The 26,405-nt window shown below is 41.8% G+C and overlaps 1 protein-coding gene across 2 annotated transcripts; it reads left to right on the forward strand.

Annotated features, from left to right (window-relative positions):
- Positions 1-6,294: 6,294 nt before the first annotated feature.
- Positions 6,295-24,335, forward strand: TNFSF4 (TNF superfamily member 4). 2 transcript variants are annotated; one of them, XM_036343806.1, is made up of 3 exons: positions 6,295-6,864; positions 19,371-19,419; positions 21,371-24,335. In XM_036343806.1, exons 1-3 carry the CDS (start codon positions 6,712-6,714, stop codon positions 21,718-21,720), a joined length of 552 nt encoding a protein of 183 aa, XP_036199699.1. In that variant the 5' UTR covers positions 6,295-6,711; the 3' UTR covers positions 21,721-24,335. The 2 variants fall into 2 exon arrangements, 1 of the variants encoding a protein (XP_036199699.1); XR_004973337.1 differs by lacking the exon at positions 6,295-6,864 and adding an exon at positions 8,377-8,592 and having other exon boundaries at positions 21,371-21,433.
- Positions 24,336-26,405: the final 2,070 nt, after the last annotated feature.

A 26,405-nucleotide genomic window follows, 5' to 3' on the forward strand; every position in this document is an offset into this window, starting at 1 on the left:
CGCTCTTTCACGTACAAAATTTGTGGCCTTGGCCAAGTTACTTCATCTTGCTAAGCCTCAGCTTCTCTCAATGACAAAATGGGGAGAAAAGTAGTACCCTCCTCAAAGATTTGTTGTTGGGAGGTGGAGAGGCATTTCAGACAGGACAATAAGTAAAGGCAAAGACTATATTGCTTCATTCATGGTCAATGAAGGACATGGACATCTACACCAGAGTTTCCAACATCAGCATTATTGACATTTTAGGCCCATAATCCTTCGTTGTAGTGGAGGCTGTCCTGTGCCTTACAGGATGTTTAGCAGTGTCCCTGGACTCTATCTGCTAGGTAGCAGCAGCACCCACCCCAAATCCAGGCAGCCAAAAATGTCTCCAGACATTGCTAAATGATTCCTGGGGGACAAACTTGCCCCCAGTTGAGAATCATCGATTTACATTGGTTCCAATTTATACCCAATAAATGTATTTTGGAAGGAGGAGGGAATGTTTTATGTATTCAGTTTAGATTTGCTTTTAGAATTATTACTACTTAAAGAAAATGAGCTTTTGGGATGAATAAAGGTTCTGTATAGGATTGTGGCTTCATGAGTACATACAACTGTCAAAACACATCTAATTGTTCACTTTAAGTAGACACAGCTTATTGTCTGTAATTATATTTTAATACAGTTGATTTTTAAAAGAGAAAATTGCCACCCTAACCGGTTTGGCTCAGTGGATAGAACATTGGCCTGCTGACTGAAGGATCTCAGGTTCGATTCCGGTCAAGGGCATGTACCTGGGTTGCGGGCACATCCCCAGTAGGGGGCGTGCAAGAAGCAGCTGAATCGATGTTTTTCTCTCATCGATGTTTCTAACTCTGTATCCCTTTCCCTCTCCCTCTCTGTAAAAAATCAATAAAATATATTAAAAAGAGAGAAAATTGTCTATATTCTATTATGAATTAAAAGATGAATTAAAAGATGACTTATGAATTAAAAGATCTACTTACAAATTTCCACATGTCCTTGGCATTGCACATGTGTTTTAAATGCACAATTTAAAGTGTAATTTTGTGAGTGCCAATAATCTGTCTAGATTATTGCTTTGCTTTCCATAATGTTGTACTACTTCATGGGCATGTCTCCACAGACACAAACATTTCTGTTGCTGTTTTGTGCCACTAAGTTTTAGAATCTATCATCATGCCCTAAAATAACTGCCAGGGGTAAACTCAAGATAAAGTAAAGTAGCAAACATGAAGAATGAAAGGGAAAGTCAGCCCTGGGAGAAAAGGGGTTGACAAGGGAGGGTCTCAAGAGTCTGAAACCCAAAAGGAATGTCATTATGTGGGTTCACATTTGCATTTGAACCAATACTGTACATCCGGTTTCAATGAAAAGTACACATTTCAAGTTTGCTCATTCTTCACGTCTAAGTTCAAAGTCCAGCTATCAGGAGATTTCTGTGTTTAATAGTGCCATTTTCAGTTTTGTTAAGACTCTCATTCTGTTCTTGTCCTGAAAGTAGCATGCTGCAGATTGGCAGCAAGCAAATTCAATTTAATTTGGCAAATAATCTTTATAGAAAGGCTATCCCAGCCCTGCGAGTGAGTGCAGTACTGGACTCCTGACCTCAGAACCATGCAACATAATGGGGGAGACTGAAATAAATTTAAATAGCTATAAGACAAGACGAAGCATGATCAATGCACTCAAAATTGGTGGAAACAGCTGCATTCTTGCTGAAGGCCCAGGGAAGGCTTCTCATCACAGAAATGTAACAGTGAAAGAGAACTTAAGTGGTCATGTGGCGGGGGGGGGGGGGGGGGGGGGCGGGGGGGATTCACATCTGGGTTTTATGGAAACTTGTAGAAATACAGATTCATAAGGCATTATTCCAACCTTATGATTCAACCAGAATTTCTAGAGTAACGAGTTTGGAAATCTGGATCTTTCAAAACTCCCAGTGATTATGATGATCAGCTAGGCTTTGGGAACTACTGAGGCGACAAATTCTCTACCCAATGCTAGAATCCCCTGAACAGTGTTCCTTCAGAGTTTTGTTTAATCTCTTCTGGAACAATGCAAGCTCACGATCTCTCAAGGCATCCAGCCCTTAAGAGATGAAGGGTAAGGATATATCAGAAATAATTAGGAAACAGAGGGAGGTAAGTTTGGAGAGGAGACTTGGGGTTTCATGATGGAGTGATTTGAATATCACACTGAAGAATTTCAACTTTATCCTCTCTGAGATGGAGGCCCCTGATAGGATCTTGGTCGTCACTGGGTTTAAAAGCCTGTTGAAGCACAAAGGGAATGGAAGTTTAACTCAGGAGTTCAAGTGACCCAAATAAGGACTTTAGGTCAGAAGCAGCAGGAACAGCAATGTGGAGGGAAGTCTAAGCTGTACTGCAGTTCAGCCCTACAAAGCTTGACTGATTGGGGACAAGGAAGGGTCAAAGCTGATTCCGGGGTTTTGAGGTCCTAGAGTGCTGAAAACGTGAAGAATGGGAACTGCAGGATCAAGAGCAGGTTAAGAAGACAGATGGCTGCCCTGGCTGGTGTGACTCAGTAGGTTAGAACGTCGGCCCACACATAAAGGGTCCCAGGTTTGATTCCTGGTCAAGGGCACGTACTTGGGTTGAGGGTTCACTCCCAGCCTATGTGGGAGGCAACTAGTTGATGTGTCTCTCACATCTCTCTCTCTCTCTTTCCCTCCTTCTCCTCCACTCTCTGCAATGGAAAATATATCCTCAGGTGAGGAATAACAACAACAACAACAAAAGACAGATGGTCAATCAGGCTTTTGACATTGGTAATGCATTGGTTTCCATCACCATGCATCCTCCTGTCACCTGTGTCAGAGCAGAGCTTAGTTATGACCCCCTTGTGAAATAAGAGATGGGCCCTCAAAATGTCTGTTGACTTAAAATAGTCCTTCTCCTCTCAGGATCCTCTCTGCTTGAATTTAGGAGCTTATTATTTCTCACTTAAATAAACATAAGCCTGAGGACTGCCCCACTCATGCTGCTATCTTTGTGTGAATTAGAACAGTACCCTTTTTGAGTTTATAAATTAGAAAAAGTGGCTTTTGTTTGGGTGGAGGCAGCCCTTTGTTCAGGGCTTGGGCCACAGAGCACACCTTTGTGGGACAATGAAAACTCCCCTTCCTGTAGGATGAACTCCCTGTCCAGTATAGAGGGCTCAGGGAGCTGAGTGCAGGGGTGGGGGACCCCACTTGCTGCCTCAGCTGGTACACACACCCCTGGATTGGTTTCCCAGATGGTCTCTTTGATCCCCCTTGCCATTTCTATTTTACACAGAGTGATTTTTTTTTTCTAAAATAAAATTATATCTCATTCTGCCTCAAACTTTTCCATGTTCTCCCAATGTCTTCAGGATAAAGTTCCAATTCTTAACTAGTAACAGAAGTCCATTCGCGACAGCTTCCCACCCTCTTCCTGGGCCATTCTCCTCACCGTCCTCCTCTCCACTCACAGATACCTGGATGAGAAATGCACGAAGAAATGCTTGCTGGACCAGGCTGCGTTTTCTCACTCCCTGCCAGGCAAGCACTGTCCCTCCCACTCCCCCAAAGGCCAGATGGCTTCTGGCTTTTCTGAGGTTTACTTGACTCATCTCAAGGAAGCTGCCCTAGTCCTAATAGCAGTCTGCATGGGATCCGCCCCCGGGTGCCCTTCTTCCTGCACAGCCACCTGGAGCCAACACTTCCCTGGCTCTGACCTCCTGGAGGACTGAGAATATGGTCTGCTCCTGTCTTTTCCCTCAGCACCGTTATGCAGGGACCTGGCTCATCCTTGTTGAAATGGACAATGATTTAGAAACAAATGAAAAGTACAGAGTTTAACACCACCTCACACCAAACAAACAAAATAACAACAAAAAACCCAAAATCAAAAAAAGGTTTTGCTGCTTTCTAAACAGAAGATATTCTGTCAGTTGTTGAAGCCATTTTATTTTCCCTACTTTTCTGTAGTCTTAAAAGGGGTGTACATTTAGAGACTAATGATCTTTGGAAAGGTAACTGCTTGAATGAAGTCTGAGGCTTCCATTTCAAGGCTGGTTTGCTCAGGTGTGTCTGTGTATTTGACCTTTGTGAGATGCTTTAAAATATTGCCCATAGATTCAGGGAACATACTTGATCTCTTTCAAAACATGCCAGCTTTGAAGATGGAGGACTCTTGCCGTTGCTCTAAGATGGCAATGCCATCAGTGGTATCTCTGATGGTGTTCCAGCTGCTAGACCAGCCCAATGATGAACTTCATTCCATGTGTTCCAGCTGCTAGACCAGCCCAATGATGAATTTTGAAACACTTCCCTAATCTATCCAAAGGTTCCAGGAACTTTCAAGTCAATTTGCATTTATTTTTCTGTGTGCAGTCCCTGTCTTACCACAAAGAATGTGAAGAGGCTGTGAGAATGTGTTCAATGAAAAACAAACAATTAAATGTAAAGTATTACTTAAACTTCAACAAAAATTACAAGGAGGCAAAATATGACAGTCGGAGCTGAAACCAATTTGGCTCAGTGGATAGAGCGTCGGCTTGCGGACTGAGGGGTCCCAGGTTCGATTCCGGTTAGGGGCATGTACCTGGGTTGCGGGCACATCCCCGGTGGGGGATGTGCAGGAGGCAGCTGATCGATGTCTCTCTCATCGATGTTTCTAGCTCTCTATCTCTCTCCCTTCCTCTCTGTAAAAAATCAATAAAATATATTTAAAAAAAAAATGACAGTCGGAGACTGAGATATGGGAGATGAGAGCTGTGTCTTAGATGTGCCCGCCCAAATGTTGATATAGTTGACACTGTGCTTCCTTGGGATAACATCCAAATGGAAATCATTCTGTAGCACAATTCTCACTGTCTATAAGGAAATATGGTCGTTGCCAAATTTCCTTCATAGAAGCTATGTTAACAGTGAAAAGAGATGCTGCTCAAGCATGAGTCTGCACTTTGTAAATGTGTTTTTATTTTTTTTCAACCTTTGGCCATCATTTAAAAATATTTTCTTTGGTTTTTAGCACTAATAGTTTTCACTTTTTTTTCAGCTGGTTTTCATCAGTTTCCAATAGCATCTTAGCTTTAAAGAATTTTTTTTTTTTTGCTGTGATTCTTTTAGTGTTTTAAAATAAATGCATAAGTACTTATCAACTTTAATATTTACTATCACTATTAATAATTACACAAAAATTGAGCTCTATGCACTGACTTTTATTTCATTTCCCCCCTTCACACCCTGCATATTACACATACTTTGCTCATGGGAATGATCATTTTGAGGTAAGTTTGATTTTTAGTTTTGGCTGGGCATCTATGATACAGTGTCTCAGTTCCCTTATCTTTCAGGCAAAAACTTGAACTTCTGAAAACCAGTGCGTCCTCCAAATGCAAGGCATAATGTTTATCATGAGGGTATTAAATCATATTTTAATTGATTAATACTATAATAATAAATAAATGCACTTTTCTTTTCCCACAAGCTCTCTTTGGAATATGTCTCCTATCCATTTTCTATAAGACTAAATGCCTAAAACAACTCCTATTGTTGATTATAAAAATATTCCTCCTCCCTTCTTTCTTTAAACAGCTGTTTAGTGACTAATGGGGAGCTCAGAGGGACACATTTGTCCCAGAAGAGAGAATTCTGTCTTAATCAGCCCCTCCCCATCATCCTTTGTCATCCAGGACAGCACTAGGCTTATTACTATGTACTCAGTAAATATTTGTCAGTTTGAACTTGATATTATAAATGATTTTGCCATTTATTTCAGTGGTAAAGGGTAAGTAGTGTCTGCCAATTGATAGAATACTCTTATTTTCCAAGTTCCGAGTCCACCCTTGACTTCAAAGAAAGGAGCAACCTTCAAAGCTTTTTTTCTGAGTCCGTTCATTCATTTGTGCACATCTCAGGAGAAAGTAAAATGGACAGAAGGGGGGAAAATCAGGATACTCTTCTGCTTCTTTTCTGCTTTGCTTAACATTAACCATCTAAGTGTTTGCTAACTTCACCTGAAAGGATCAAATGAGAAGAAGACCACAGAAGCTCACTACATGCTAGCTTATTTATTACACTGTAATGGAATACAATTAGAGGATCTTACTCCTTTATTTCTACATGATCCCCCATCCTATTTTCTTCTTTTCTCTTTTTTTTCACTTTGAGAAGGATTTGTGTGTGCTTCTCCCTAAAATCTGTAGAATGGTTTCAAAGCTTAGTTTCCAGCATTTTCCTTAAGTATTTTCTGTGATTTAAGGCACCTGGGGGGAGGGATAGACGAGCTTCCACATCAACGGATGATGCTTCTTATCTTTATAAGTGACCCACAGTTTGGTTACTGGTGCAATGAGAAATTAAGAAAAGTGCACATGTCAATGACTGCCATTTCACAGTCACTCAAATCAGAACTGGGATGCCACAAAAACAACTCCCTGTTAGCCCAGAGAAGAAAAAAAGAAGAAAGAAAGTAAAGGGGAAATTCAGATTAGTCACAAAGAAGTTCCCCGCCTGCTGCAAAGCGGCAGTGTTAAAACTGAAGAGAGTCCGCTCTGCTCTTTCAATTGCCTCTTATCTCTGGTCCTGCCACCTCTGTGGATTTGCTGATTGATACGCCTGGTTTTATCTTCAGCTCCTTCTTGGCAGGGGAGACATCAGTTCTCTCTCAGATCTCCCTTTGGCCCAGTTTTCATCTTTGCTGCATCCAGACTGTGAAGATGGAAGGGGTTCAGCCCCTGGATGAGAATGTGAGAAACGCGCCAGGTCTGAGATTCCAGACACACAAGCTCATGCTGGTGGCCTCTGTGGTCCAGGGGCTGGGGCTGCTCCTGTGTCTCACCTACATCTGCCTGCACTTTTATGCTCCTCAGGTAAGATGCACACCCAGCACCTTGTTGCCACCAGCTCACGCTGATGGCAGCTCCAATAGCTGCAAAGGGTCACTTGGAAAGAATCTGATAACCAAATTGTCCAGGTGTTTGTTTTTTTCTTCCCCCCCTAGCAATTTTAAAGTGTGGTTAAACACCCTCTGGTCTCCTTTTTCCTTCCCTTTTCTCAGTAGTGGCAATGGTGGGGCGCAGTGGAGGTAGGGCAGGGGCGCTGCTTCTGGATTATTCTCTTTTTCTTGGCAATGCAGGAATACTGGTATTTTTTTATGAGCCGTCACTTTGAAGCTTCGAGTCATTGATACAGCTGGTTTACCTATTTTCTTAGTGTCTGATCAGGGAATTAATATAAAAAGGAAATAAAATGAGCTCAGTTCCACTTTGCCATTGTATTCATAAAACCCACAGACACTCGTGGACATTTGCTCCTGCTTTGCAAAGAATGCTGAAGGTATCAATAGTAAGTTCTTTTAAATAGCTAATAGTTCTTTTAAAGGCAGAGATGTGTGTGTTCCGTGCATCCGCGCACATGGCCAAACATTTACTCCAACAACTTACCCTGATATTCTCACAGCTTTTCTCTACCAATTACAACGTACAGACATCACTTTGTCTATTTTATACTTTATCCAATATATTATGTGGTGGGTGCATCTTTCTTGTATTTCCCCCACCTAATGAAGATATTCCTTGCAATCTCCCTTCTCTTTATTCTGATCCCCTTTACATTTCTTTTTTCTTATGTATTTGTTCAGACCTGCAAACATTATTCAGTCTTTAAGGATGTTCTTGACTGCTGGCAACTCCACTGAAAATAAATGTACAGTCTGCCCGTGTTCCCTTGTTGAGGCTAGTCTGATCATACTATTTCCCTGGCGGGTTGCTTGAGTTTAGAAAAGTCTGTCCCTGGTAAAGATTAGACAATAGGAACTTTTATTTCTGATGGACAGGTCAGAGTCTGAGTATCTCAAACAAAACTAGGATAAGACCAGTGGAGTCCTGGCAGACGCCTGGGCTTGCCTCTGCCCACCGGAAACAGGGGTTTTCAGTGCAGAGAGGCTGGTGAGAGTGTGGTTGTGATCACTGTACTGCAAAGAGGGCTCACATCCCCCGATTCCAGAAATGTAGCAGGTGTCATGCTCAAGTCTGCAGACTGGCAAGCAGAACACCACACTCACCCTCTCCTCATCATGCCTTTCTTTCTCTCTGCAGAACCCTTTGGGTGCAATTAGAATAGGCAATTTGGGTCGCGAGTGTGGGGGTGGTGCAATGTGTCCATGGCAGGGTGCCTAAGACGCAGACCGGAATTAGGCTCTTCCGAGAAGAAAACAAAGAGCGTAACCAAAAATAGAACAGCTGAGTGCATGCAACAGGTCTGGGAGCCCTGAGAGTGCTTTTTCAAATAACCACAGTGTCACAGACACTGTGACGATGAAAAGACAGGACAGATGGCTCCAGTCAAGACTCAACTAGGGCTGTGAGTAGGAGAGAGCCAAAGGTGAAATGGATGCATATAGCCCGCTGGTGGCAGAGTGGCCCTGGACTAGAAATACCCAGGGGATGCTGAGAAGGAGAGGGGTCTTTTCTGCCAAGTCACCCAGCAGCTCTGTGATCGAGCGTGGAAGGAAAGCTGAGTGCTGGTTTCCAGGACACTAGAATTCATGGGGAGCATTCTTTGATCCTGGTGCAGAAATGGAAGCAAAGACATAGGAGGTACAGTAGAGCTGGTGGCTCAAGAAACTTACTCTCATATACTCTGGATACGGAATTTTTTGGCACAGACTTGACATGAATTTTAATTTTTTCTTATTTATAGCTAGACTGTTTTAGCTAACATAAATATCTCATACTGGTATAAGATGCAGTGCAATGGATCCTTACATTTAATCTCATATACTTTATTGGGGGGGGATAGCACAAATAGATCATATATATTTCTCCCTGGAACTTGATGAAATGGTGGTGGTGGCAGTGTGTGTGTGTGTGTGTGTGTGTGTGTGTGTGTGTGTGAAAGAGAGAGAGAGAGAGCGACATTGAGAGAGAAGGGTGTAGAGTAGCTGTTGAAAAAGGGACACTTTCTAAACTCATTGATAAAATTGTTTGGAATTTTGGTTGAAGCATTGGCTAGATGATGATGCAAAAACCCTCTACTTTTATAAAACAATATTGCAGTGATCTGTAATATTGCAATGAATTTCCATTTGGGTGTTATCTCAAGTGAGCCGAGTACTCATCATTCACCCAGTTAAGTTGGATTTTTTTTTTTTTGTAGGAAAAACATACTTGGAGAATAATAATAATGTCCCTCATATTTTAGATTTAATTTTTAGCCTTATGAAATAATTGATTATATGAAAGGCTCTGTAAAACACAGATGTAGCTATTAAATTCCTTGGGCAATTAACTTTCCCCTCATCATTCCATGACATTAGGTTGATTTCTGTGCACAGCACAAGTTCTCATTTTGGAATGTCAGAAAAATAAAAGACTTTTCCCTCTCATATAAGTCACTTCCCTCTTTGGGCTTTGATTTTCTCATGTGTAAGCAATTGGATCAGAAAAATCTCTTCCAGCTCAATATTCTATGAATATGAACTTTATACATATATTCAGAGAATGGAATGAGATTTTGAGAAATACAAAATATAAGTTAGTAGATTTTTGTGTCTAAGATGAATTTCCTGGTTCTTAAGAAGGGGTGGAAGGAAATCAAATTTGCATATATATTTGTAATTTATGCTTATTTATATACTATGTACATATCTAAATAACCTGTTATGTGTTAGCAAAATATCCTATTTAGAAGGAGGAAAGAAGTGGATGCTAGAAGAATATCTATGGTACAAATTATAAAACTGAGTGCTTCTGTCACCAAAAACAATACATGCTCTTTGGATAATTATTTAAAGTATTAGGCTTCTAGTTTTACCTATTACTTAGCTTGAAACAATGGCAAAAAAGTAGCTCAACTTACAAATATAACTTACACATTTATATATATAATTTTTATAAATATAATTTATAAATTTTATTTGTGTATCTCTGGATTATTGAAGCCAGGCTCTTCCAAGATTTGTATCACCCTCATCATGGCAATTTATAGATGTGAGGCTTTTAGTGTTAATTCTTTAGCAAATTTCAGTTGAAGGTTTATATTCTCAACACTTTTACTGCCGGGTAAAACAGAAGTAGAGGAAACTGTAAAGTGAGCTGACCAGATCTGATTAGAATTCAGTTTCTTGATGAAGGCTATAACTTGGACTTTTTTTTGTATTGTTATGGGAGAAAAAAGAAGCTTTTTTTAGCCTGAAAAATCTTGTCTCAGATTAACTCAGTTTAAATGTATCCCCATGTAATCTAACAAGAGTTTTAGAAATTCCTTTTTGAAAAAAAAAAAAAAGGCCAGACATGCAAATAAATGATTTTCAATGCAAATGAATTTACATTTCATAAGCGATTCCATGGTAATAACAAAGAAACATCTGAAGTATTGAACTGATTTGTCATTAAGTATTTGGAAGCTCTAAAGGGGGTACTAATAATAATGTATAGAATCATTGCATTTTTGAGCGGGCATTACACATAGTCTACTTACAGTTAAGAAAACCAGAGAGGGTAAGAGCTGGGAAGGAGGTAATGCTATAGCTGATATTAAAAGGAAGAGTAAAAAGTCTTTAAGTAGATAAGAAGGATGGTAGTGGTTGGGAAGAGGGTGGAAGGTTTTCTAGGTACTTGTTCAGTTGATTGTTCAAAATGGTTGAAGTTGAGTGTTCCTAGGCCAAAATGGTGGAAGGTAAAGCTTGAAAGGGCTGTGATTCATGCTAGGGAACACACTTCCTTCCATTACATGAAAAAAAAAAAACACACCAAAAAACAAAACAAAACAAAAAAACAGGAAAAATTACCCAAACTGCTGCTTCTCCAAATTTCGCTTCTGTTCTGTGGTGAACATATTTCTATAGATAGAAAGTGAGTCTAGCCCTGACTGATTTGGCTCAGTGGATAGCGCCTCAGCCTGTGGACTGAAGGGTCCTGGGTTCGATTCTGGCCAAGGGCACATGCCTGGGTTGCGGGCTCGATCCCCAGTAGGGGGTGTGCAGGAGGCAGCCAATCAATGATTCTCTCTCATCATTGATGTTTCTATCTCTCTCTCCCTCTCCTTGCCTCTTTAAAATCAATAAAATATATTTTTAAAAAAGAAAGTGAGTCTAATCTCATGCAGCACTAGGGGGCGCTATAATAAAACTAACCATTCTCAGATGGTTTAATGAAGCCTACGCTCTTTTCTTAAGGAGTCAAGATAAGAAAACCTTTTTTGAGAAGCCAAATACTCAACAGGTATAAGAGGAAGAACAAGGGAGGCCTCATCTGATACTTTATAAATGAAAAATTTTGATACAGTACTGACCCAAGTTGAAAATAGGATAGAAAAATTTGTACTGGGATCATGCTGGAAATGTCACGTGTCCGAGTATGGAAACACACATACACACACACGAGTTCCAGATGTAGATTTAGGGATATGGTCTCCCGATTCCACTTCTCTGACTTTAGCCCCTCGTTATAGGCACAGAGTAGACCCAGTCCTGCCTCGGGGCTAATCACCTGCCCTTCCAATCCTATTTCTTTTAATAGAAATTACTTCTGTGTCTACTTTCAGAGAACCTGTACTCTCCACTCACGTCAGGGATTCTGTCTGCATCCATGGAAAATTAACATTAACCTTCTGGAATAATTTAGGTGAGAAGAGCCATGTACAGTGTTGTTATGAGTGAAAATAACTGACTTACAAAAGGTTATTTCACATCAATGGTCACAAATGGAACATATGGTGGCATTAGGATGAAAGAGAATTCCATACCATCCTACGGCTTGTGTATTTTGTTTGTAGCCACTCATACTTTCAATATCCATATCTTTTTAAATGAAGGAATCAACACACTTCCTTACAAAAAATACAAAACATCTCCAAGTTTAGAGCAAGTCATTGAGGTATAGAGGAGAGCATGTTGGGCCAGAAATTACAAGGCTCTGGTTCAGTTCAGTCTTTAATGTTGTGACTCTGAGTAAATTTCCTGAAATTCCCTGAGCGTCAGTTTAATCATTTTCAAAATTGGAATTTGGTAGTTGTGAAGAGCAAATGTGTTACAGAGCTTTGGAAATGATGGTTATTATTCAAGGACACGCTTCCCTAAGCACTGTACCACTGAAATGTTTTCCTTGTAGCATGTGTACACACACACACACACACACACACACACACCCCATAACTCAAATCTCAGAAAGCATATCATAGGGTTAACCTTAATTTCATGGACTTTGACTTCCTTACTATAGTTTTTAGGATTAAAAAACCCCAGCTGGGATGTGAATCATCCCTTTGTCCAGCATCTCCACAGCTGTAGACACTCCTGGCCTATTAGTCACTCAGTTGCCACCTTGGATTTTAGACCTACTGTTGAGATATCGCAGTGCTTGTGTTCAAGTCACCCTTATTTTACTTAATAATAGCCCCAAAGTGCAAGAGTAGTGATGCTGGAACTTTTGCTATGCCTAAGAGAAGCCAGAAAGTGCTTCCTTTAAATGAAAAGGTATGTATGTATAGGATAAACGTAGTATATATGGGATTCGGTACTATCCGTGGTTTCAGGCATCCCCTGGCTGTTTGGAACATATCCCCAATGGGTAAAGGGGGATGACTGTAATTAATTATTTTCTTTTCAGCAGAACTTTTATTCTGAAATACAACTTAGGTGGGTTTTTAATTTGTATTGATTTTTCTACTTTGAGAACATGTAACTGCTATTTAAGAACATATTCTGATTGATAGAAAAATTGACAGATAGACCTACACTTTAGTTCTTCTAATACTAATTTAATAAGAGCTTGTGGTTAGAAAGTCTCATTCCCTTATTGCTGCATTGCAAATATGGGGAACAGAGGGGTCCAGTGAGTTTTCATGATGGACCCTCAGGGCTGGGCTTCCTTGTAGGTAGCCAGGGCATAAGCCTAGAGAACCAGAGAAACTCTTCAACAAAGGTCAGGAGGAAACTGACAATGAACATGACAAAAAATGATAAACAAGCATCCAAATAGTCATTAAGGAAAAATATAAAAGCCCTTTGGGGTTATAAAATAAGTTGTAAAATACCTACTTTACAGGTTAGTAATATAAAATATATTTTGAATTATTTGTGTTGACTGATTAATGTTTTTAGCTTCCAAGGTCCCTACAGATCTTAATCTGACCCTGTACATGGTATGATGAAGACTAGGAATGTAAAGCCTTTTTTAGGGGGTGAGTGTCACCTGTAATAAACAGTCTCTCATTTTTACAGATGTTTTCCCCACTTTTGTTTCTACTTCTTCACCATGACTTCGGAGGAAGATAGATATTTGTGTGCAGTTTTACAGTGAGGAAACATGAGGCATTACAGACTTGTCTGGGTTCATATTAAAAGGTCATGCAGAAAAAAAAAAAAAAGGTCATGCAGGGCCATAGCCGGTTTTGCTCAGTGGTTAGAGTGTCAGCCTGTGGACTGAAGGGTCCCAGGTTCGATTCTGGTCAAGGGCACATGCCCAGGTTGTGGGCTTAATTCCCAGTACGGGGTGTGCAGGAGGCAGCCTATCAATGATTCTCTCTCATTGTTGATATTTCTGTCTCTCTCCCCCTCTCCCTTCCTCTCTGAAGTCAATAAAAATATATTTTAAAGAAAACCACAAAGCCCGTTTCTAAAAAAAAAAAAAAAAGACTAGGACAAGTTGCTGAAAGTGGGCAAATTCTGTACAAGCGAGTCTTTGTCTTCTGGCTTCTCAAACAGCAGGCGAGAGAGCTTGATGAACATGAGGGCTGAGTGGCTCTGGTGTAGGCAGTAGCTACCACCAAGCAGCTCCTAGCAAGTAATTCGAAGGCTGGGGCTACTGTGAGCACTGACGCTGACCTCCATGTGTCCTGCACCATCCTTGGCCCACACCGCATAATGCCTTCTCCTCTTTCTTTAAGGTAGCGGTTCTCAACCTGTGGGTCGAGACCCCTTTGGGGGTCAAACGACCCTTTCACAGGGGTCGCCTAAGACCATTGGAAAACACATATATAATTACATATTGTTTTTGTGATTAATCACTATGCTTTAATTATGTTCAATTTGTAACAATGAAATGGGGGTCACCACAACGTGAGGAACTGTATTAAAGGGTCGCGGCATTAGGAAGGTTGAGAACCACTGCTTTAAGGATATAAGTTATATCAGATTTAGAGTCAGCCCTAATCTAGTGGATCTCATGTTACATCTGCAAAGACCCCATTTCCAAATAAAGTCACGTACAGAGTTCAGGTGGATGTTAATTTTGTGGGAGACACTATTCAGCTCACTATAAACCATTGATTCATTTACTTATCCCAACAGTATCTGTAGAGTGTCAATTACCTGTCAGACACAGAGGTAACAATGGTGAGCAAGACATGGTCTTCCTTGCCCTCCCAGAGTTTCCAACCCTGTGTTTAAAGCAGACACTAAAAGAAGCAAAGTGTTGGTTAGAGCCAATGTCAAATATTATGTGATTATGAAGTCCCTAACTAAGGAGCAGGCATAGTCTTAGGGGCTAAGTTCCCTCTTAGCTCAGCAAACATTTACTTAACTGAACTCCATTATGATTGAGGCAGGGTGAGATGTATGATAATACAGTGAGTACACTGTAACTGACCCTTCCAGTTGCTTAGAAACTAAGCTGCTACAGAATGTTATGCTGCAGACGCACCCAATCACCAAGGTGAGGAAGTGAGCTCTTAGAAATGTTTTGGCAGATGCCTCTGTGGGTATACTTTGAGGATTTCCCCAGTTCATGTGGAAAGGGAAACCCAGATATGAGAAAATCTTCCCCTTGAGGACAGCAAAAGTTGGATGCTTTTGGTTCATTCCTGAGATCCCTCGTAGGAATCTGTTAATTGCTAAGCTTCTGAGACAATGAAACTGCAGTTCTTATTCTCTGAGATAGAGAGGACAGGGTCCTCTCTGTGGGGTAGCCATTACTAAGTAATTGTGACAAGAAAAAGGGAAGTGTTTAGGATATCGCATGGATTGTGTAGTAGAGAAGAGAATGAAGGTTAAGAGAGAGCTTATAGTAGAAAGGTGCTGACAGTCATGGTGAAGGGTGGGAAGGAGAAAGAGAGGGTTTGGGATAATAATTAAAATGGCTGTTCTTTGTGGCATTAGATCCCAATAGATTCTCTATTCAACATGGTTTTCAGAGCCACACATCTTCGTTTCTAAGAAATGTAACTTTCGGGATGAGGTTTTTCTGAATGTGGAAGGCTGCTTGGGCAAAGAACCAGTTTTGCCCGTTCTTCCTAGTCCCCTCTCTGCGTGGGGTTCTGAACTTTCCTGATCAGAAGGTAAGGCCTTGCCCTTGGTAAGGAGGCTGTTTCTGCTGAGCACCACCGAATGCCTCAGGATGAGAGTCTAGCTTCCCAGCTGACTGCCATGGCTGAGGATGGAAAATTCCATCTTCCCCTGCAGAGGCTCCTTGAGATGCACCCTGAGAGGTGGAGAGGGTGTGCTTTCATGATCTCTCAGGTCTCTTCTGACATGAAGCCCAAGGCACAGGGAGGAGATGTTCACATCCCAGTGGAGGTGGCATGGTGAACTGGGGAGTCCCCATCACAGATCTGTTTCCCCACCGTGCTCCACTGACTCCCACACTACCCCTCTCCCACCTAACATCTTGACATTGTGGCTGGGTATCAAGTGAGGAAGGGCAAGGCCCACAGAGTGAAGGTAGAGCCCATGCTCTGGTTTCATACCTTCCAGAGGCTCATTCCTTCCTGCCAAGAATTACCCGCAAGACAAATGCCAAGTGAGTAAAATAACTGCCAACATCCTAGTAAGTTAGAATTAGAAACTCTCTCCAAAGATGAGCTCCTGGGAACATGGTACAGGCTGCTGGGTAAAGGCTGGATATCAGATGTTTCCCAGTTTTGTTCTCCAACAGCTCAGTGTTCAAGGTACTGTGAGAGGCCAGAAAAGGACCTACTTCTGACTCTTCTTGCAGCACCTGTCTACTTTGTACTTGTCCATGGGGCTGCTGCCCACCGTCAGGTCAATTGCACCTCTTCAGAGCCCAGCTAAAGGTTGGGCCAAATTGTACTACACAGACAACTATGTAGAGTTGGCTGAGGAGATCTTCTCTGGAGAACCTCTGGAGTATTTTGAAATATATCTGAATATTTTGACAACTATCTAAAACCCAATATTTTAATCTTGATCAGTACTGATGATGAAAATACTTCAAATTAATCTTAGACCCTCAAATACTTTCGTAAGGGTAAATATCAGATGATTTTTTTTTTTTACCCACACACAAACATGGTCTTTTTTATATATATCAGCACAAGAAAAATCCTCAGATCTTCTCCAGAGACTAACAAAATAGAAAATATCAAAAGTCCCAGAGGAGTTCTACATCCAAGGAAAAGCTACACAATAAAGCTTCTTCAATCTGGAAATGTCTGAAGACTCCACACTGTCTCCAAACTCCTGTCAGTCTACACTGACAGAAGTTCTCCAGAGATCTCCTTAGCCAACTCTACATGGTTGTCTGTGTAGTACAGTCTACACACCACAATCAGAGTACAGCCCTGATATTTGAATGAGACCATGTCAGAAGCATGAGTGTACAAGAAGTCATCTTCTAGTTGAACCTTGTATTTTTATAGATAAGTTGAGACCAAGAAAGGGAAGATTTCAACTCCACCCCTCCATTCCCGTATGATTTCCATTATACCACACAAGTAGCCCCCACCCCCATTCAAATTTGGAGTGAGGAGGAACCCCTAGGTAGATTTTATTAACATTCCATTCTTGTGTCCACTTCAGTGTCAAGCTCAGAGGAGAGAGAAGTTGGCACACACAGCAGATTGGCAGGGTGGTAGTCTCACCATGAACTCATCACGAGAGCACAAAGGGAGCACTCAGGGCTCAGGCTTCCCTCCTGGGTGTGAGGGCTGTCATAAGTGAAGCCAAGAAACGAGGAATGACAGAGTTACCAGAGATGAAGGGACATTCTTGTTGGATAGAACTAAGAAAGCAAGTATTTTCTAAAGCTTACCATGCACTTGGCAAATTGCTGGGTGCTTTCACATATGCTATCTTATTTAAACTTCACAGTCATCTCCTGGGAATAGTCCAATAACAATATGCCTTATTTTCACTGGCATGAGAGCTGAAGCTCAGGAATGCTACATAATGTTTCCAAATTCGTAAAATTAGAGAAGTCACAATTTGAACTGAATCTGACCCTCAAGGCTATGCTCTCTGTCTCATCTTACCATGCTTATTCAAGGGCAAAAAGATTAGAGAAAATGGTTGGCTAGAATGTAAGACACAGAAAGGATATGTGTGGAAATAAAGTTTGACCAGGAGGTTGGAGCCGGGCCATGGAGAACTTTGAATGGGGCACTGTGGGGGTATTTCTGGGCAGTGGGGTTATCCGCATGAGTTAATCAGGTATGGAGGGTGAGGGGAAGAGTTAGGGCAGGGCAGGGAGCAAGAAAAAGGACCATTTATTTTATTTCACAACATTGCCTAAACTTAATGGTACTGATGCTAGTTAGAGACTTCTGAGAATATGTCTATTTCTAACACTGAGTAACCATCAGGACAAGGAACAGAAAGCTTCAGTCTGGAGTTCCAGTAGCTCTAACCAAGAGAGGAAGTCATGTGAGCTTTCCTTGTTGCCTCTCAGCCTCTTGGTCTCAGAGAACATCCCGTGGGTCACTACTACCCTTACATCATCAGGGCGCTTCAAAACTGTGGTAGATTTCCTTGAACTGCAGAAACCATGTGGAGATTTTTGCATAGCCAAATAATCCAATCATGAGGGCTTTCAGATCAGAGGGCTTGACGTAAGTTTGGGGATGAGGAAGCCTTGTTTTTTCCTCTTCTATGAAAATTGACTTAGGGTTACAACTTCAGAAACCTGGATCATGGACGGTTAGTGCTGAAAGGGATCTCTTGAACTTCTAGTAATTTTTAAAGATGAGAAACTGATGTCTAGAGAAGTTGTGAAACTTGCCCATGATGACACCATCCCTGCCTGGCTGGCATTAGAACTCAGTTTGCTGCTGGCTGAGCCCTGCACTCTCTGAATTTAACCAGGTGGCCGTTCATGCTGGACTGACTTGCTGGCTTAGAGAGCAGTGGGGCATTTATTCACCCCCTGGGGATTATGAATTGGCAGGGCTGGAAAAGTCTCTCCCTTCTACCTCCCAGGCCTGTTGGTTTCGGCTGGGTTAGGCTTGTGCTTTGACTTCTACGGGAAATAGGGGATTCCTCGTCCGCGTGGGCAGTCACTAGAGGAATCCACTTGACTGCGGCTACCTGTATGCCAGCGAGTGGGAGGCAGGGATTACACACTCCAGGGCATGAAAACAAATTCCTCCCCACACCTCCATCAGCCAAAAAGCATCCTGCGGAGAGAGCTGTTGTTCTTGGCAGACACAAGAGACAGTGCGCTTTCTTTTCTCGCTTTCCCTTTTTAGTAGGTGATATAAGCAGATGGTACAAAATTGAAAAAAAGTCGACCATGAAAAGTAAGGGGCACTCCCATTCTTGACTTTAGGCTTCCAGTTCCTTTCTCCAGAGGCAACACTTGCAAACAGTGTTTTGTGTGTCCTTTCAGATAGAGTCAATGCCCATGCAAGCCATATTTTTATTTTTTTAAATACAAAGTCATATACTTTATACATGATTCTGCCTTTTGCCTTTTTTTTTGCTTCATATACTTTATAGTTTGCTCCTTATTGAACTTCTTTGTTCTCTTCCCCATCAAATTACTGTAGACATTTTACCCCTTGGGCTTCCTCTCTCCTTTCTTGATGTTAAATACTCTCTGGGTTCAAATTAGGTTTTCAAGCTTTTAAGGAGAAGGGAGAAAACCAATGTAAAAAATAGACTATATTCACATCTACCAAACTCTGAAGGATTACACTAGTTTTAGTTGGTAGTATGCCCTGAAAATAAAACACTTTTACACTTGCATTAGAGCTAGGAAGCTTCCAGAATTCACTCCCAGTGCATTCTGGAAGTCGGTGGTCACAGCGGGTGGATCTGGCACAGCCTTCTTCAGGAGGGGGTGGATCTTTGCGACTGAATGGGTTTCTTGACAAGATGACTATTAAATGCTCTGTTATCCAAAATGGGAAATTGGGACTCAGTGAGCTAAAACAACACACTAGAGGAGAGTTTGGCAGGGCTGAGCACAGACCTTGGTGCTTGCATGAAAGGGCAGAATACTCCTAACTTATCTTAAGGGGTGTTATAGAAAGGCCAGAGGGCAGGTTGGCAGTCTGGGTCTATTCCCCATGGAAAAAACCCAAGTCTTTGGCAAGTCGCTCCCTCTCTAGTCTACTCCATTTCTGTTTCATAGAATATGACTTGTTAATTCCATTTCTTCACCATTTTATTTTCCTAAAAATATCTCTTTGCTTTCTTCAGGTGCCACCTCAGTATCCTCCAATTCGAAGTATCGGAGCACAATTTACTAGTAAGTGTTGTCGAAAGTTTTATTTTTTTAAAAAGAATTTTTCCCTCCGAATCTCTTCATTTCCTCCAGAACACAAGATCTCACCCTTTCTTAGGGAAGCATTAAATCCTGGAATACCTCGACCTTGCATGTTGTTTATATTTGAGACAAAGAAGGTGTATAAAGAAGAAAAGGGGAGTCATTAGTTGCCAAATCTGTGCTTAATTCCTTTAGATGCCTTACTAATCCTTCCAGGAATCCTCTAAGCAGGAATTATTCTTTTTTTTGTTTTGTTACTCCTAACCCGAAGATATTCCCCCCCCCCCCCCATTGATTTTTAGAGAGAGTGGAAGGGAGGGGAAGAGACAGAGAGAAAAATCCATGTGAGAGAGACACATTAATTGATTGCCTCCCGCACTGCCCCCAACTGGGGACAGGGATTGAGCCTGCAACCGAATTATGTGCCCTTGACCTGAATCAAACCTGTAATCCTTTAGTCTGTGGGCTGACACTCTAACCACTGAGAAAAAAGCAGCTAGGGTGGAATTATTCTTATTTTTAAGGTAAGGGAACTAAGGCTTTACTTCCTTAGTTTTGCCAGTAATTCTGGTATAGGTCAAGATTTTACCTTCATGAGAGTTGGGGGAGGCCCCAGGTGTGAAGGCCAGGTGATACTTCACCAGGACAGCATGACTTGGATCCATGACTAACACTAAAACACCCACCAGTAGTTTCTTTTTAAAAAAATACATTTTATTGATTTTTTTAGAGAGAGGAAGGAAGAGGGATAGAGAGAAACACCGATGAGAGATAAACATCGATCAGCTGCTTCCTGCACACCCCCTACTGGGGATGTGCCCACAACCAAGGTACATGCCCTTGACTGGAATCAAACCTGGGACCCTTGAGTTCTGGGACCCTTGAGTCTGCAGGCCAACGCTCTATCCACTGAGCCAAACCGGTTAGGGCCACCAGTAGTTTCTTTAAGGCTATTCACTATCAAGTTCTCCTGAGACTGAGAGAAGTACGTCTTGCCCTCCATAAGAGGTCTTCATTTCCAGTTCAAGCATGCCCCCATGGGCCTGGTTCAGAGCAAGAATTATTGATTGTGTGTCCAGCAGTGGGGACCTACTCTTTCCTATTACCAAGGGACATGGGCCAGAGTGGGGAGTCTGAGATGTGGTTGCTTGGCCATATCAGGGCTAATTGAAAAGAAATTAAGGCTTTTTGGCTTACCCTTGGAATGGCTCCTCACAAGGGTACCAAAGCCATCACTCTGTGTCGTCTTTCTCCTCCTCCTCCCCCTCCTCTTCTTCCTCCTGTGAAAGCAGCTCTTCCCCAGGCACCTCCCAGGAAAAGCTAGTGACAAGGTAGAAGTGAGAGGCAGGCCTTTGTTCTGGAGCTCTTTCATCTGCCTCTTTCCGGGCAGAGCCTGAGCCCACTGACACTCTGTGCACAGCGGCATCATTAAGCTTCAGCAACTGCTGGTAAAAGCCAGTAGTAAATGTTGCTGGGAAGTCTAGTACCCAGGGCATGTGAAAATGTGCATTTCACAGTCAGGTGGAGAGAGAATAGGGAAGAGCTCAAAGCAATGGCCCTCCTGGCACCCTTTGCTCCTATTGAGCTATTGAATAAGGAAGCCCTGAGGTTGCCAGTCCCTCCCTGTTCTGCAAATCAGGGAAACCTCCAAGCTCCATTTCCTGCCGCAGGTCTGTTGTGACAACCGCCAATGGCTTTAATCTCTCCATTCTTGAGTTCCAGCCCCATCAGGAACTGTCTTGGGTACCAGTGCTAGCTCTACCTCCTCTTCCATCCCATGGGTAAAGCACAATGCCCGCTTCCTCTCATTCTTCTCAAAATCTCTTCCTATCGCTGTCTCTTTATATGTTTCTAGATGTGTAAGAATGTTGTTGCCCAAAGTTGTGCTAAGGAATCATTCTTTTTTTATTTCTTCTTGTCCTACCCTCCTTAGAGTGTGACAATGAAAAAGGTTTCATCCTCATATCCCAAAGCAAGGAGGAAACCATGAAGATACAAAACAACTCAATCCCCATCCCATGTGATGGGTTTTATCTCATCTCCCTGAAGGGCTACTTCTCCCAGGAGCTCAGCCTCAGCCTTCATTACAGGATAAACCGGAAACCCCTCTTCTCCCATGACAAGGTCACGTTTGTTGACTCCATCATCGTGGCCTCTCTGCGTTACAAGGACAAAGTCTACTTGAATGTGACCACTCACAATACCTCCTGTGCAGACATCCAGGTGAATGGTGGGGAGTTAATTCTCATTCATCAAAATCCCGGTGGATTCTGTGCTGAATGAGGACCTGATGGCCACACCTAAGCCAGGCACCAAGCTCGAATGACACAATGGGGGTGGACAGGACACTGGTTCTTCCTTGGTAGTGGGGGAGTCATCCCAGATCAGCTCCCACCTCTGGCTACACAGGATGTGACCAGAAGAAGATTCCCCCACTCCCACTCAGGGATATTTAAGACTTATTTTACATATCATTTAACTTTATTTATCCTCCAATCTTCTAAAGCACCTAGCCCTCATCCTTGCCTCAAGCCTGTCAGGTATCTCTGCCGAAGAAAATAGGTGCCTCTTCTTCATGATACCAATTGTTTCTATTGGTCAGGAAATGGTCATAATAAACTTGCTTTATTGAAAAAGACACTGGACGAGCATTTGCTGGAAATCTGGCATCTGGCATTGTCGAAATGAAGATGACCAAGGAGGGGGCGATGAATCAGCCGGAAGTGGTGTGGACCCACTGACAACCGCAGCTGCCTCTCTAGGATGGATTGGTTTGCAGTCTGCATGTTGCCTAAATACCTCTCACTGGGTGCAGTTAAGAAGGAAAATCAACTTGTGAACAGCTGTCAGGACTTGGTGAAGATAAAGATTACTCTGTGTCTGGGCTTTTTTTCCTCTACCACATTGCTTTCCCAGCCTCCAAATGTTCTTAATAGCAATTCCCCCCTCAAAAATCCAGTAAGAATTTAAAGAGTCTGGGGAGTGAAACACATTCTTTGCTACCGATAGTCAATGGAACATGTATGCACCCTTCAGCTTATGCTGATAACACTCAGCCCCATGCCTTGTACATGCACACCACATTGCTAGTTTCAAAAATGAAGCAATTCTATTATCAGATGCAACTTTATGTCAAAGACACTGAGAGCCTACTGTATCTTATGAAAAACAATGATCTCTATCTAGAAACATTCTAATATCACATATGATCCTATATCAATTATTGAGACTAGAATCAGCTAATGCCAAGGCTTTTAAGAGAATGAGATCCCTTATGTTTAGTATAAATGTTCCTCCTGATGTATCAGGCTCACAGCATTGTGAACACATGCAAATTTCTAGATAAGTTGTAGATTCTTAGATTTTGGCTAAAATTTGTTTTAATGGTTGGCAATGTTTCCCTACCATTTTAAATAGAGCATGCAGGATGTAGACCTTTTTCTGGATGATTCTGTGGCATCACAATAATTGTGCTGGGCCAGAAAGATGGCCCTGCACTAGATGGTTTCCATCACATTTGAATTTTTTTCTGTCTTTTTAACATAGTTTTCCATCTCCTCTTAAGTGTCTATCTCCAATTAAATTCCCACCCTTCTATTTTAATCTGTTGTGGAGACATAAGTGCTAAATAAAAAGCTAAATAAGAGAAATTGTGCATAAGTTAAGAGTAACCAAGCTCTAGTGGTGGCCAATCATAACTATAGGGAATATTTATGGAGGGTCTACTATGGACTAGGCATTGGGCTAAATGCTTTATGCCAATTGTTCTGAACAAAATATTCTATAAATCTGTCTCAACTACTCAGAGAATTTAAGTATGTGTGTGTGTGTGTGTGTGTGTGTGTGTGTGCTGACTATGGTCTGCAAGTTGATGTTACTCAATGAATGATATCTAATAAGTAAATGTTTATGACTATAGATAATATTTAAGAAAATGTATGTTTACTTTTTAAAGTTTGGAATTTCTGACTATATTTCACCTGGACGTGCACATTCCAGCTCTAAGCATAACTCTTCTGTGGGATGTTTGTCTTTGGTGTCATGGCCTGTCCTGGCAAATGCCCACTCCTTTTGAGTACACATGGCCTGCTCTTCCATGCTGGCCTCCCTCCTTCACCCACACAGGGATATTTCTGCCATGCAGCAGCCTCACTCCCCCACCTTTCACCCATCAAAACATGCATGTCTCATTTAAGTCACTCCTTCAAAAGGATAATTAACTTTTCTCTGGACATAACAGAATTCTGTGGAAACAGAATTGAATGGGAAGTCAGGAGACTGGAATTCTAATACTAGCCAAATGACTTTGGACAAATACTTTCCCATTTTTCAATCCTGCTTCCACCCTTGTTAAATGATCCCCTTACAGCAGTTCTCAACCTGTGGGTCGTGAACAATGAAAATACATCCTGCATATCAGATATTTACATTATTATTCATAACAGTAGCAAAATTACATTTATGAAGTAGCAACAAAAATAATTTTATGGTTGGGGGTCACCACAACATGAGGAACTGTATTAAAGGGTCGCGGCATTAGGAAGGTTGAGAATCACTGCTAGAATCTTATGCCCATAGTGCTAAAGTGTGAAAATACATGCTAAGTGTTCATATACTGGTTGCTATGAGTCAAGATAGGTAACTTCTTTTACTATGTGGATTTTTTTTTTTCTTGGACATGCTAACAGTCTTTCCTCATCAACTGTTACCTAGTGCCTTTCTACTTAGTAAATGACTTAAGGAATCCAACCTTGATCTAAGTCATATTTTGTTCTTAAGAATACTGGGCAGGTCCCCTATTTTAAGCCTTGATTTTGTATTTAGTGCTTTCCTGATTATCAGAGAGTATTAATATTGATATTAATAATATAGCCTAATAATAATATTGATATTTACATGGAAACAAATAAATGATTTCAGAATTCACTACTGGTTAGAGTATTGGAATTTTATTTATCCTGCTCTCCCTTTCCTTGGTAGATCCACCAAGTTCCTGATGAGGGGAGCCTGGGGAGTTCTCTTTTGGCTTGTCAGTTGCAGTTGGTTCAATAGGGGAGTGGAGACAAGCCAGGCGAGGAGGTGGGCTCAGTAAACTGAGCTCTATTGTGCTTGAATAAATGCTTGGGTTTGGGTTGTTTTCTTTCCTCAAAAATGCCTCTCCATTTCCCACTCCCACCTATGTGGAATCCCAAAGGTGCTGTGGAGAATAGCTGGATAACCACTGATCTAAATATATTTTAGGTATAAAATAACAAGTTCTATAAAAGAGATGTGAAAATTTTCTATAAACTTTCAGAAAGAAGAATATTAAGTACTTCTGAGGACTTTAGAAAGAACTTCATGGAAGAAGTGACATCCCTGAAGGAGGGAATAGTATTTGGAGGAGTATTCTAGGCTGAGGGAAGACATAAAGAAAATAGAGATTAGAAAGTTAAAGGTATATAGAGAATGCATAGTTTCATTTTAGCAGATGAAGTATATAGATATATGTAGTGTATGTAATGTATAAAGCAGACTATTGGGGAAAATTTCAGAAAAATCAATTTCTGAACAAGAGCACAGAAATCAGAAATTGCTAGCCTATGATAAATTAGACTTTGTTCTGTAATCAAGAAGGAGGCATTGGGGATGTTTGAGCTAGGAACCAACAAATTGGAACTGTATTCCACTGACTCTTAGGCTATCAGCCATTGTGCATACACCAAAGATATCTAAAACCATTCTCTAGCTCAGATGCTTTCTACTCTGGTGTCACACTATTGCAGGGGTCCTCAAACTACGGCCCGCGGGCCACATGCAAATACAAATATTGTATTTGTTCCCGTTTTGTTTGTTTTTTTACTTCAAAATAAGATATGTGCAGTGTGCATAGGAATTTGTTCATAGTTTTTTTTTAAACCATAGTCTGGCCCTCCAACGGTCTGAGGGACAGTGAACTGGCCCCCTGTTTAAAAAGTTTGAGGACCCCTGCACTATTGCAATCATCTGTGTTATCTATATATATAAAAGCCTAGGTGACAGGACGACCAGACGACCAGATGACCGGCTGGTAGCTATGACATGCACTGGTCACTAGGGGGAAGGTGCTCAACACAGGAGCTGTCCTTGGTGGTCAGTGTGCTCCTACATTGGGAGTGCCGTTCCAGGCTGCAGAAGTGTGAGCCTCTCCCGCGAACACTCCCCCTGTGCGCCTGAGTAGTGGCGTGGCAGGCGCAGTGGGGGCCTGGACAAGCAGAAGCGGTAAGACATCCACCTGGGCTTAGTCTCCCCGGCCGCCTGCCACTTCACATACTATTTAATGCTGTGCGGGATTGAGCAGCTGGTGGGTAAGGCTGGGCTGCGGCAGTGCAGAGGTCCACTGATCCCTGCAGGCCAGGCTGAGGGACCCCACCAATGCACGAATCCGTGCACCAGGCCTCTAGTTAGCAATAAAATGCCATTTATTGAGTACTTATGACATGCCAGGCATTATATTAGCCATTTTATATGTATTGTTTAATACTATCTTTCTAAAACTCTTTGAGGTGGGTATTATTATTCTTATTTTGCATATGAGAACTTGAGACTCTTAGAGATAAAATAACATCCTTAAAGGCATGCAGTTGACAAATGGTAGAGCTTAGGTTCAAGACCAGGGATCACTGACAGCAAAGACCATGCTCTTAACTAGGATACCCAGGCTCTGGGAAACTCCAGGTGGATGTAATAAACATCTCTGCATAGGATACTCACATTTGACTATTCTCTTCCTCATCTCTGCTCCTGGTTCATAATGTTGGTTAGAGTCAGCATAATAATTCCAGAAGCCAGAAATCTCAGGGTCATCCTTCTCTCCCACCATCTCTCTGTTCCCACCCATGGGTTTGTAGATTCTGCCTTCTCTTCATTAACTCTTTTTTTAGACTATTATAGCAACTTCCCACCAGGCCCACATGCCTCAGTGAGTCCTGGTTGGATTAAGAAGATGA

This window comes from Myotis myotis, unplaced genomic scaffold, assembly GCF_014108235.1.
Source record: "Myotis myotis isolate mMyoMyo1 unplaced genomic scaffold, mMyoMyo1.p scaffold_m19_p_18, whole genome shotgun sequence".
In the NCBI taxonomy this organism is placed as follows: domain Eukaryota; kingdom Metazoa; phylum Chordata; class Mammalia; order Chiroptera; family Vespertilionidae; genus Myotis; species Myotis myotis.

Excerpts from the sequence above, each read along its gene's own strand:
- TNFSF4 (XM_036343806.1), top strand. The coding sequence starts at position 6,712 with ATGGAAGGGGTTCAGCCCCTGGATGAGAATGTGAGAAACGCGCCAGGT. Across the intron at positions 6,865-19,370 it reads TGCACTTTTATGCTCCTCAG|GTGCCACCTCAGTATCCTCC; the intron begins GTAAGATGCACA and ends TGCTTTCTTCAG. Across the intron at positions 19,420-21,370 it reads TATCGGAGCACAATTTACTA|AGTGTGACAATGAAAAAGGT; the intron begins GTAAGTGTTGTC and ends TACCCTCCTTAG.